This window comes from Apium graveolens, chromosome 1, assembly GCF_009905375.1.
Source record: "Apium graveolens cultivar Ventura chromosome 1, ASM990537v1, whole genome shotgun sequence".
NCBI classification, from domain to species: domain Eukaryota; kingdom Viridiplantae; phylum Streptophyta; class Magnoliopsida; order Apiales; family Apiaceae; genus Apium; species Apium graveolens.
This window is the reverse complement of record NC_133647.1, coordinates 146,594,014-146,607,733: the sequence shown is the minus strand read 5'-3', so window position 1 is coordinate 146,607,733 and position 13,720 is coordinate 146,594,014. Positions and strand designations below refer to the sequence as shown.

Here is a 13,720-nt window from a genome sequence, read left to right as displayed (position 1 = left end):
TAATTGGGGATCGGATTGTGGATCCGATAAAGCGTCCTAACGCATGACCAGATGATGTTCATATTGAGGATGTAGCGGTTGAGAATGTTGTCCTAGAAGGGATTGTGGCTGAGGAGGATCCCGTGGAGGATCCTGAACAGAATGAATAAAGGACCACTGAGGAATTGATGACCATGGTTAGGGAAACTACCAGAGGTAGGATTGGCCGGTCACTACTGGAGGTTTGTTCAAGTTTGTAAAGATAGTAGCCCCTTTAATGCGGCTTACTCGTAAGACTGAGAAGTTTGAATGGACAGAGAAATATGAGAAAAGCTTTTAACAACTAAAGCAAAGGTTGGTGGCGGCCCCTATGTTGGCGTTGCCGGATGAAAAAGGAGATTTTGTGAATTGTAGTGACGCTTCGCATAAGGAATTAGGGCACTTCTTATACAGCACAGCAAGGTAATCGCGTACGCATCAAGATAATTAAGGGAATATAAAATTCGATATCCCCACCCATGAGCTTGGGCTCGTGGTAATAGTTTTTCCCTAAAGGTTGGAGGCACAACTTGTATGGAGAAAAGTGCGATATTTACATAAACCATAAGTTCTCTAGTACATATTCACGCAGAAAGAGCTCAACATGCACCAGAGGAGGTGGTTAAAGCTAATCAAGGATTACGATTATGAGATTCTTTATCATCCAGGGAAAGCCAAAATGGTGGCTAATGCCCTTAGTATAAATGAGAGACTCAAGATGAAAATGTCTTTGGGAGAGTTGACAAGAGATTTTGAGAAAATGGAAATAGAAGTGAAGGTAACCAGAGCCGGTACCGAAAAGCTGTTTGAGATTGCAATACAGCCCGAATTATTGGAGAAGATCATATTGTGCCAAGAAAAAGTGATGAATAGAGGCAGAGAACCAATGACAGGAGAAGAGATTAATACCTAAAAAGATGATGAAGGAATAATGAGGGATCCCTACAAAATTTGGGTTCCAAATGTTCAAGAGCTTAAGGACTGGATCTTAGATGAAAGTCATAGTTCGAGGAATAAGATTTAGGGCAAACCCTGAATGTGATAGTCAGGGAGGACGCCATCAAGATAGAATGAAACCATAACATAATGAAGTGGAAAATGAGGATTTAAAACATGTAGGATGACCCCGATTATGGGGAGGATGAGAAAACATTTCATACTGAGAAAAAAAATGAAGTCGAGCAAGATAGGGAGAACCGGGACGGTACTCCTATGGGGAAATTCATGGACCTACCTAAACAAAACTTATACTTTTATTCCTAACCACCACCTTGAGGAAATGATGCGGTAGGAAATTCTTACATGACCTTTAAGTCGCTAAGAGTTCCAAGGAACAGGTTGACCCAGTCGAGGCAAGAGCCTGGCTAAAGGAAATATAGGAATCATTTGAGATTCTAAATGATTGACGAATCACAAAAGACTGTTTTTGTCACTTACCCTCCTAAGAGAGAGGCCACCCGTTGGTGAAAGGCCAAGAAAGGCACAGAGCCAGAGGTTATAATAAATTGATTAAAGTTCAGACAATTGTTTTCGGGAAAGTACCTCCCAAGGTTATGAAGGTAGTATAAAAGCTTTAGAGCCAGAATAAAAGCGGACAAGTATGATGAATTATGAATCTAAGTTGTAAAAGTTGTCAAGATTCGTTCTGAGGACACGAATCTAGAATGACGGGATGTTTGAAATCAATGCTTATGTTGTGTTGGTTCATGAAATGATTGTAATAGAAAAGAAAATAAAAAGAAACTGAAGTGGAAAGGAAAATAAAGACAATAGAGTTTGAGGAATGATAAGGGAGTTGGGTATGAGGAAACCCTAAAGACTCGTAGCAATAGAAATAGCAAAATATGTATTCGTCAGGATGAGGGTGATTCACCATAAGTTAAAGTTGATGGATGAAGGCATAAGAGATACATATATTTTATCCCCTGTAAGTTGGGAGGGTTCGAGGAAACCTTGAGATAGTTCGAAGAATAAATAATGAGACGCGGATAGACTGAGGAGACAAGAAAGTAAGAAATTAGGAAATTGGATGAATGAAGTGACCTTCAAGAATGGGAAGTGTATGAAAGACCTGTGACTTGATACCCAAAAAGGGAGACACCAAGTATAGAAGATATCTCAACATTGAGATGACTGTTGAGATAAACAACAAAAGTAAATGAGGATTTAGTAAAAAGAAGTTCACGTTGAACACAACCAATATCTTCTAGAACATCCCTGTTATCATTACTGAATCAGGCAAGAAAAGTAGATAACCGTTGTTATCTTTTGGAGGCCATATTAATTGACCTCATTTTAAATATAGATGTTATTGTGAAATTAGGCATATACTATCGAGATGGGAATGATTGAATAAGATACCCTTATCAGGGATATATGACTTGATTTATCCATGTAAGGATGCATGTACCTTTTTAAAGGTGGAATTTAGGATAGAAAATCGGTAACTTAAAATGAATCCTAGGGGAATGCATAAAGGATGGAATTTCACCCTTAATAGGGACATTATGAGTTTGGGTAGTATGGAACGAAGGACTAAGGTAACAAAAACCTTTAAAGATCAGTAGAGAAATTTTTCAGAAGTACATAGACAATGGTTCTAGTATTAGTAAATGGTATTTTGATATGCCCTGTATCTAGGGAATACAGGAGGAACGATTCAAGGATAACCTTAGAGGTTTTACAAGGAAAAAGGTAATATTCAAAGTTCTCAAGAATAGAAATTTTGATAAAGAAAATATGATGTAATTATAATAATGCCAGGTGGGGCACGTGTTGAACCATAAGAAAGTATAGATCGACCCAATGAGGGTCGAGATTGGTGAAAACAAGAAGGGCCCAAGATAAGAGACGTCCTAAGTATGATCGAGAGTCAGTCGTGGCAATGTTCATGTCTAAAGACTAAGGCAATGACTTATGGGGAAAAATGGTGATTTTTTTCTTCTCACCAGGACTTAAGAAAAGCATTTTCACATAAGCAGTGATTGAAATGAGGTAGAAAATTTATTTGGAGGTGGTTAAAAAAATGACATTGATTGTAAGGAAATTTTACTATCAGGAAAGACCAAAGAGGTGGCCGACACTTTAAGTGTAAGAGGAAAATTATAGGCGCTCGTGCCAGAGGAATACAGTGATAATGGTTAAAGCCGTGAAGATTGTATTATGGTGTGGAAGATTGACATTTCTTCTGATGATTGTGCGATACTCAACCGTGATAGTATTTTGGTAAAGATTTAATTTATGAAATCGTCGTGAGCGGGCTATCTATCTTATAAGGTCATATCTTGAGATAAGCCAGGACCATGTTATGAAAGGACTAAATGAACCTTTGAGCTTCATGTCTCCTAATACAGACATATGGTTAATAATGGTATTAACCTGCTATCGTTGCTTTTATTGAAACTCTTATGCAATTTTATCTGCTTCATGTCATATGTACGCCAAGTTCAGGAGTGTTCTTCATGAATCATGGAATGGTGATTATGTTGCCTCCTTAGAAGAATTCGATACGACATGTATGGACTCCGTATGGTTAGCTATTAAGATTTCATAGAAAATGAATGACTACAGTAGGTCAGTGGTGGACCATAGTAATGCAACAATGATTCCGCGAGTAATGAGCCGATTACAACCGTGAGAGTTGTATTGGAATGCATGTTGAGATTGAGTACCCCTAATGGGGTCGTGTTGATATAAAAGTTATCATTGATAGACTACCTAGTGGAGTATTTACATATTATATATTTATTCCCTCTTATGAATAGAGAGTCGTATTACTATACGAGGAAGGTTGCGGTGCAAGCATAGAATTCTAGTAACGATGATGTCTAGAATAAAATCCCAGATTCGATTTTCGATGTCGAGGGAGTTTCAAAGGTGATTGTTTATAAGCTCGAGTAAGAGCATGGGTCCATAGAATGATGGACGGAATAGTAAATATTCAGACACGTGAAATACGATGCTATAATACTTGATGTTGATATATATATACGTATATGTTTTGTTCTCCTATGACAAACCTCTATAGTTCAGAGGTAGATTCCAAGCCAGATATTTTGTGGCAGTATATTTTATATATATACAATTCTATTCAATTCGTTCTTTTCTCTCCTTTTCATTTCATATAAGCTGAGAAGAACAACCCTTCCAGAAGGGGAGGTATTGCCGAATGACTATCTATCTGTGTGATAGAAGCCTAGTAGGATACCATCTATTGTTTAATTGCTTGTCAAGTACTAAAGGCTGGCCACCTTCTGTACTAACTATGCAATGTAACAAGTGTTCATGATCATAGTGATCTCTCAATAAATTCTTTTACTTCTATATGAAGGACCAAGCTTTCGAAGATGGAGGCAGCTAGAGATGAAGTGGTACCAAGTATGGTGGTATTCCGAATCTAATACGTTCGTGATACTAAGGTTGACGTGGTTATTAAAAGGTTATAAAACTCTAGCGAGTAAAGGTATATCTAGAATAGTATTCTGTACGGAAGATAGTAACGCTTACGAACAAGAAAAGAAGGAGTATTGAGAAGCAAAAGCTATAGTGCTAGAAGCTATGATGAGAGTCTGTGCAATAGACTTGAAAGAATTTGGAATAATCACTTAACGCGGATTGAGTTTTCTTACGATAATAGATCATATGTCAGTATCGAGATATCGCCATATGAGATCCTCGAGGGAACACAATGTCGATCTCCCTTATGTTAGGATGATGTTGCAGAGCGCAAGATGCTCAGATCAGCAGTGGTCCAAAGGACCAAAGATATAATAGATCTAATCAGAGGACGGCTGGTAGTAGCCCAAGATGGACATAAGAAGTATGTTGATTTGACATGAAAGGACAAAGAATAGGAAGTGGGGGACCTAGTGCTATTATAGGTATTCCCTTGGAAAGGATGGATGAGGTTCGGAAAGAAAGGAAAGCTAAGCCCACGAATTGTTGGACCCTTGGAGATATTAAGACGTATTGGGAAGTTAGCATATGAGCTAGCCCTACCCCGAACCTGTAGCAAGTTCAAAACGTGTTCCACGTATCAATGTTAAGGAAGTGTAATTCGGATGCCAGACAATTAGGGGCATATGAGCGCATAGACATGCAACCAGACGTAACCTATATGGAGCAACTAGGAAGGGTTATAGATGGAATAGGAACAAGAGCTTAGGAGAAGGGTTATCAAACTAGTCAGAGTTTGATGGTAGAACCACAATGTGGGAAAATTTACTTGAGAGTTAGAAAGTGCAATGCTAAGAGAGTATCCCTATTCATTTTATATCTGATTCCGGGACGGAATCCTTTTAAGGAGGGGAGACTGTAATAACCCCAAAAGTTTGGACTTTTTCTAACCCTTATGGATAGTGATTTTGCTGATTATGCTGAATAAGAAAACTTTTCAAGCCACACTTGTAGAGGTTCTTTTATTGATATTCTGAGATCTTATTAGTAATCTATATGGTATATAAGTGTATGTAGAGATCGTCAGAATCCAAATTCGAACACTTTGATTTTTCCCGAAAATCCACCAGATACCGAAAGAATTGAGTATAAGGTAACAGGATAAAAAGGATTTAAATTCAAGGATTATAAGAGAGGATCATAAAAGGAATATAATGTATTGATAAAGGTTAAGGGAACCCAACTAATAAGATCCCGGGTATGATCCCTCAAACGATAAACGAAAACGAAAGTTAAGCGAACCGTATAACAGATCAACGATCATTAGCCAAGTAATTAGGAGTTAATCAAAGAGGTTAGTGATGATGATGTCATCAAACCAACAAGAAGAAGACAAGTGTGGGAAGATGACATAAGAGAATGACATAAGCATGACACAATGGGAAGGAATTGTTGGTTGATTATAAACCACACAAATTTTACCATGGTAAAAGGTTAATTAACAACAAAAACAAAGAAACCAAGCCAAAACAAATCAAAAAAAAACAAAACACATGTTGACTTTCACTTTCAAGAACATCAAGCTCTCGGCCTTCCTTCCATTTCAAGGAGAAAAAAATCTAAAAACAAGATCCAAGCCTTGTTAATTAGTGAGGTAATTATCTAAGGTTCCTTGTACATAGCTATAGATATCCTATGAATCTAAGCTTCAAATTCCTTCACAATCTCTTCCTATAATTCATGGAAGAAGAGAGTGAATAGTGTTTTTCAAGAACTTGAAATTTTGATCTTGTGTTTTTGTTTAGATAAAGCTTTAGTAAGGATTTTCCAAGGTTGTTTCAAGCTCATTACTTACTCCTACTCACAAGAAAGGTATAATCTCTTAAACTAGCATTATTATTGAATGTTAAGAGCTTATTATGAGTAGTATAGTTCATGAGAGGCATGATTATTGAATATTTATAGATTGGTTGGTTTTGTAATGCTTTTGGAGTTGTAAATCTTGATGATTAGTTAATGAACTTAAGTAAGCTCTTAGTTCATGATTGAGAAGTAGTATAAATTGGAAATATTGAGTTGTTGGGGCTGTTGTAGTAAAGAGTGGATGAAGTTTGGTTGTAGTGGTGATTGTGGGTTGAATTGTGAATTGATTGGAATGGTTTAAATTTGGTAATTGCGTAAACATAGCCGTCGTAATGCCCGATTTACTTTAGACTGTTTTTTTCTTAACATCAGGACCCGAGAACTCACTGTTAGGTTTTGACCATTACCATGATTAGATAGTTCATGTTACGAGCTTCATTTTGATATGTGGTTCGCTTGAATCTGATGTGCGGTTTAGGAGAAACGACCGTTTTAAGTAACGGCGTTTCGCGACCGAACTCTTACCCCTCGCCTTACTTTAAAACCTTGGTTAAGGACCTTAAAGGACTAATTGGGGTATAAAACAATTATGTAAAGTGGATTAGGCAGTTGGTAGGGTACTCGCGAAATAATCGCCTTAAAATTCCTAGTGGTTAATTTATTAAAAATGGTGGAGCAGAGGGTACTCGAGCGACTTAAGTGAATCGTTAAGCGCAAAAGCGAACGTTAGGGTCTAATTGGTTAAAGTATAGATTCATAAGCGACTTTGGTTTAATTCCAACTTATATGTTGTTTATAGGTTACCAGACTCGTCCCAAGCCTTTTATCACCCCCAGTCGCTCAGGCAAGTTTTCTACCCGTTATACTGTTGTTGTGATGTAAATCTATGTATATGCATTATCTTGTGATAAGTGCATGATTGTTATTACCAAATCTTGCGATATATTGGAGCATGTGATATGGTATATATGCATGTCTGTTTCGTAATCTTGATATCTAATTGTTGATTCAATTGCTTATAAGTTGCATAATACCTATGCTAGAGATATGCAGTAGTTGCGTATACCCTTAGTATAGGGGACCCAAAGGTGAATATTTTTCTAAACCGGGTGTCGATGTTCCCGAGTATAATATATATATATATATATATATATATATATTTATATATATATTAATATAGTTTTCAAAACTATTAATCGAATAAGGTTTATTCGATAACTTTATTTTATTTAATGAATATTATTTTGAATATTAATTCGAGGACTTATGACCCCGTTTATTTTATTTAATGAATATTATTTTGAATATTCATTCGAGGACTTATGACTCCGTTTATTTTATTTAATGAATATTATTTTAAATATTCATTTGAGGACTTATGACTCTGCTTCTTTTATTAAATAATATTCTTTATTTTATTAAAAAATAATGTTTCGATAATCAAACTTATTTTCGATTATTCAAATAAAGATCGTACTTTCGTATAAGTATATCTTTGGTTATTTATTATTCATTTCAAGTATGAGTTTTAAAACTTCTACTTCAAATTATTTTTATAAAAATTATCCTTATGGGAATATTATTTAAATAATAATATTCAGATATTCTCCAACATATCGGGACTGATTTATTTCATTAAATCAGCATTACTCCAAACATTCTTAAAAATGTTTTCGAGTCTTCAAAATAATTTTTAAAAGTTAGAGCGGATCCCAAAACTCATTTTTTTATATTTAAGATCTTCCTTTCGAAGGGGATTTAAATACTCGCTCAAAACCTGAGGGATCCGGCTCAGTGGTGTATTTTACATTCGCAACGAGGTTGCTGTTTTGAGAAAACATCTGGATTACTTGCCTATCGTTCGGGAAGTAAGTTCATCTATTTGAGTCGGCATAAGCAACATGGGCTCAGTGGGCGTCCATGAAAGTGTAAGTGGCTTAGTGGGAGTCCATCAATGCGTAAGTGGCTGAGTGGCAGTCCAGCATAGGTCCTAATGTGGCCAGGGTGATGACTAGTGCGGAATTCGTCCATCTACTAGTAGAAAAGGTTACTTATTGGTATCTTTGCCTGATCAGCAAGATATCAGGTTTATGCCAAGGTTTTCTCCTTTCCAAATTTATTGGATATTGCAACTCTGTTTATAATTTTCATCACAGAGGTTTTCAAGGAGTGTATGAAATGTATATATATAGGTGTATATATATATCGGGACTTAATGAAGTATCTCGTAACTTCATTATTTATAATGATATTTCAAAGATTAAATCTATCCAAGTCTTTTCTTGTAGTCTCATCTATGTGACGAACTTTTGAAACTGATTATACCTTGAACGGTGGTAGTTCAAGTAATATTCGGAAAAGATATAAGTATATTGGAGTATCTTGTAACTTCATCTTATCAACTTATATCAAGGTAATGATTATCTTATGCATGACAAAGATTTTCAGAAAAATGTTGAGACAAGATTAGATATTTGAGATCACCTTGCAACGATATTTTTATACAGTTATAAACTGGAACTCTGTGTATATTATGCATGAAAGAGGACTTCCAAGATTTTGAAAAGTATATATACATATATACTGAATATTTTGCGACTTGGTCGCGGTAAGGTATCAAACTTGGTTCATTTTTACTTGACCAAGACTTTCATGAGTACTATGAGGATGCTCACATATTGTAAATCATTATACATATTATTTTCGTGGGCTTGTTGCTAACCCTTACTTTCTTCTTTCATCACACAACATCAGATAGACAAGATGAACAGGACCAAGCTCCCAATTCGTGAGCGGATAGGAAACGTTCCGCAGTTTCCTATAGGCGTTGATGTCGCTGTAGCTGAGGTAGGAACTACCAATAGGCTAGGCTTTCAACTTTTGATGTACCAGACTTATGTATCTTTATGAATTATAATAATGGTAAAGAAATATAAATTTATTCAGAAACCCTTTTAAGGTGTAATGGCATATAATTGTGGAATAAAATGACTCGTGTTATTTTTGATATTCATCTCTGAGACTATAACTTGTGGTGTGTGTGTTTATTGTGGGGTCACAGTACAGAGTAGTTGATTGTTTATTAAGATTGGGTGTTATTAAGGAAAATGGAACTCGTGACAACCCGGATCCCCGACCCCGGATTTGGGGGTGTTACAGGAACCCACAGACTGTTCAATTCCTTAAAGATATTGTTTATCAAAAGAAACCCGATTTTATTTTTTTGAGTGAGACTCGGTCAACTAAAACTTCTATGGAGAGGATAGCCTTACAGATGGAGTATGAAGTGTATTTTTGTGTAGAAGCCAGAGGTCAAAGTGGGGGAACAGTTATGATGTGGAAGGACAAGAATAGCGCGCAAGTGATAGATTTTTCGGTGAATCATATTGACGTTGTGATTAAGATTCATAATATGGTGGAGTGGCGTCTCACTGGTTTTTATGGAGAGCCAAATCGCAGTCTTCGTCACCATACATGGGAGTTGTTGAGAAGGTTAAAAGAAGGTTCGAATCTCCCTTGGTGCATTATCGGGGACTTTAACAACATTCTAAACAATGGGGAAAAAAGGGGAGGAAAGCCATACCCGAAATTTCTTTTGGATGGTTTTAATGATGTAGTTACGGATTGTGACCTTATAGACTTGGAATTAATTGGTCATCAATTTACTTGGGAAAAAAGCATAGGTTCGCCAAGTTGGAATGAAATCAGACTAGACAGAGCTATGGTAAATTCAAAATGGTGGGATACTTTTCAGTCAGCTAGTTTGTATAATTTAGAAGTTTCTCTATCAGATCATAGTCCTATTTTTATGCAGCCTATAGTAGTGCCAGCTTATAACTATGTTCGTCGTTTTCGGTTTGAAAACGCCTGGCTGACAGAGGCGACGTGCATAGAGTTAGTTAAAGATAACTGGAATTATGGGTTATCAAACTCTGTTCAGGAAAAACTGGAAAGATGCAAAGTTGTCCTGGATAATTGGGGGAGATCAATCACCGGTAATTTTCGTGGGAGGATTAATGATTGTAAAGCGGAGCTAAAAAAATTGAAGAATAGGAGGGATACAACTTCAGTGGGACATTATAAGGCTGTAAAAGCGAGGCTTGCAGAGGTGTATCATCAGAAGGAAGTGTATTGGAGACAACGTTCGAAGCAACTATGGTTGCAGAGTGGTGATTGCAACACTAAATACTTTCATAGTTCTGCGTCTAAAAGAAGGAAAAATAATTTAGTTCATGAGCTTAAAGATGACAATAGGAATTGGAGAAATTGTGATAATGGGTTGCATGAGCTTATGGAGAGCTATTTTCAGAGTATATTCTCGACAATGGGGACTAATTATGAAGAAGTAGTTAGGGAGATTCAACCAGGTATCTCTGCCACTCATAATGATATGTTGTTAGAGAGAGTCAGTATAAATGAGGTTAAGGTTGCTCTGTTCAGTATGGACCCTGATAAAGCTCCTGGAAGAGATGGTTATACCCCTGGTTTTTATCAGAAGTGCTGGCCTATCGTTGGAAAGGACGTGACGGATCTTGTAAACAACTTTTTCAAAGATGGCAGGCTTCCAGCGATTCTGAATGATACGATTTTAGTGCTTATTCCAAAGAAAAAAGACCAGAGGGTATGGGAGATTTACGACCAATTGCCTTATGCAATGTGTTATATAAAATTATTGGTAAGGTGATGGCTTACCGAAAAACGTTGCTTCCTTTGGTAATTCCGGAGAACCAAAGTGCTTTTATGAAAGGGCGGTTGATTTCTGATAATGTGTTGATTTCTTTTGAAGTTTTGCATTACTTGACGAGAAAGCAACAAGGAAAAACGGGATACATGGCGATGAAGTTAGACTTAAGTAAGGCATATGATATGATGGAATGGAAATATTTAGAAGCTATTATGAAGCATATGGGTTTTTGTGAGAAGTGGGTGAACTTAGTGATGGAGTGTGTTACTTCAGTCACATATTCGATAACTCATGGAGGAGAAATTTTTGGCCAGGTGGTCCCTACTCGGGGTATTAGACAAGGGGACCCGATCTCCCCTTATCTTTTCATTATCTGCGATGAGGGTCTCTCTGGGCTTATTAGAAAATATGAAAAGGAAAAATGGTTGCATTGATGTAAGATTGTGCGAGGAGCTCCAGTTATATCGAACATGTTGTTCGCCGATGATAGTTACATCTATTGTAGAGCAACAGTTGAAGAGGCTCTGAGAGTGTTAGAGATTTTAAAAATTTTTGAGGATGCAGCTGGTCAGAAAGTGAATGCGGATAAATCCTCAATCTTTTTTAGCAAAAATACAAAGCCAGAGATTAAAGAGAATGTCATCAATGCACTGGAGATGCGTGTAGCAGATGATAGAAACTTATATCTTGGTCTTCCAAGTACAATCGGGCGCAATAAATCGGCTGTGTTCGGGAATTTGAATGATAGGATTCAGGGGCGTATTCAAGGTTGGGATGGCAAATGGTTTTCAGGGGCTGGTAAAGATACGCTAATTAAAATGGCGTTGCAGTCTATTCCCACATATACTATGAGCGTTTTTCTGCTACCGAACAAAGTTTTCCAGGATATTGAGAGTGTGTTTAGCAACTACTGGTGGGAGAATTCCAAGCACAACAAAGGAATTCACTAGTGTAGTTGGGATAAATTAAGTAGTCACAAAGACATTGGGGTTATGGGATTCAAGAAAATAAGAGATTTCAATTTAGCGATGTTGGGAAAGAAAGGTTGGAGGTTGTTAAAGTTTGAGACTTCTCTTGTTGGGCGAGTTTTTAAAGCAAAATATTATCCTCATAGCAGTTTTTTGGATGCAAAACTTGGCTGCAATCCCAGCTATGTCTGGAGAAGCATTCTAGAAACTCAAACTCTACTGAAAAGAGGAGCAAGGTGGCGAATAGGAGATGGTCGGAGCATTTCTGTAGTTGAACATCCCTGGCTAACAGATATGCAGAACCCTTGTATTATTACACATAATGAAGATTTACGAGGGATGACAGTTGACCAACTATTTAAAATATGTGTTAGAGCTTGGAATGAGAATGTTATTGATAGCTTGTTTGTTACTCGTGACAGGAGAGCAATCTATGATGTGGTGCTACGCCAAAATCAGTGTATAGACACCAGATACTGGTTCTTTAAATAGAATGGTCACTATTCAGTAAAAAGCGCGTACTAACTTCTGCAAAGGGATCACGGGAGCTGGGCTATTCATGCTGATAATAGGTTATGGAAAGGGCTATGGAAGATTCAAATGCAAGCAAAGGTCAAAGTCTTTATGTGGAGGGATTTAAATAATTGTCTGCCAACAAAATGTAAACTTCAAACAAGAATGGTGCAGGTAGATAATATTTGCTCGTTTTGTGGTACTAATACGGAAACTACAGCTCATTGTTTTATTCACTATCTCTTTGCAAAAAATTGTTGGAACCTGATATGTCCAGGGATTAGTTTTGATAGCTCCTAGAATTTAGTGACGTGGTATACTTTTGTAATGGATCAGATGAAGGAAAAAGTGGCAAAAATTAGTGTTGTCTGCTGGAATATATGGAGAGCTCGAAATGAGGTAATTTGGAACAACAGGAATGTGCGTGCTGGGAACGTGGTGTCTGTTGCAGTTGCATATCTTTCACAGTGGCAAGATGTTCAGAAAAAAAGGAAAGTTACTTCCCATATGCCTAATTCTTCACCAGGCAATATTGAACGTTGGACGAAACCAGAGCGTGGATGTGTGAAGATAAACTGTGATGCTGCGTTATTCACTAGTACGAGTCAGTTTGGAGTAGCTTGGGTAGTGAGGAATGATAAAGGAGATCTTATCTATGCAAATTGTCGATGTTTTGTAGGCAAACCAGAAAGTCACTATGCTGAAGCTGTGAGTATTAGGGAGGCTCTAAGTTGGGCTAAAGATGCAATCGATAGTAGAGAAGAAAGCAATGATCCTGACCTACAGCTACGGTTTGTAGTGGAGTCTGATTGTTAGTTAATAGTGAATGCTGTGCTTCACCAAAAGGAAATCTATTCACCGGTCGGTAGTGTAATAGATGAATGTAGGAGTATCCTGCAGTCTTATAACAATTTAAGTATTGTCTTTGTTAAACGATCTGGGAATAAGGCGGTTGATTGGTTAGCTAACTCGTCATATTCAAATCCAGATTGTATTTCTAGAGGGAGCCTGTTCCTCCTGGTCTTTTATGTATTCTGGAAGATGATTTGAAGTAATGAAATTAAAACTTAGCCTAAAAAAAATGCCACACATATATTAAGTTTTTGATTAAAAACATAAATTACATAGTAGCACAGTGGTATTGTAAATTTTATAGTAGGTGCACAAATGCAAAACCTCATAAAAATCAAATATTTAATTTTTAAAATATTTTAATTAATAAGTTAGTATTATTTAACAAACAAATCATCATCTTATAAATAAAATTATTCAAATACCT

The 13,720-nt window shown here is 36.8% G+C and overlaps 1 protein-coding gene across 1 annotated transcript; it reads left to right on the top strand.

Moving 5' to 3' along the window:
• The first annotated feature begins 11,988 nt into the window (after positions 1-11,988).
• Positions 11,989-13,257, top strand: LOC141707985 (uncharacterized). Its single transcript, XM_074511444.1, has 2 exons — positions 11,989-12,369; positions 12,778-13,257. The coding sequence occupies exons 1-2, from the start codon at positions 11,989-11,991 to the stop codon at positions 13,255-13,257; spliced, it is 861 nt and encodes a 286-aa protein (XP_074367545.1).
• The last annotated feature ends 463 nt before the right edge of the window (positions 13,258-13,720 follow it).

Excerpts from the sequence above, each read along its gene's own strand:
- LOC141707985 (XM_074511444.1), top strand. The coding sequence starts at position 11,989 with ATGTTGGGAAAGAAAGGTTGGAGGTTGTTAAAGTTTGAGACTTCTCTT. Across the intron at positions 12,370-12,777 it reads GGAGAGCAATCTATGATGTG|ATGAAGGAAAAAGTGGCAAA; the intron begins GTGCTACGCCAA and ends GTAATGGATCAG.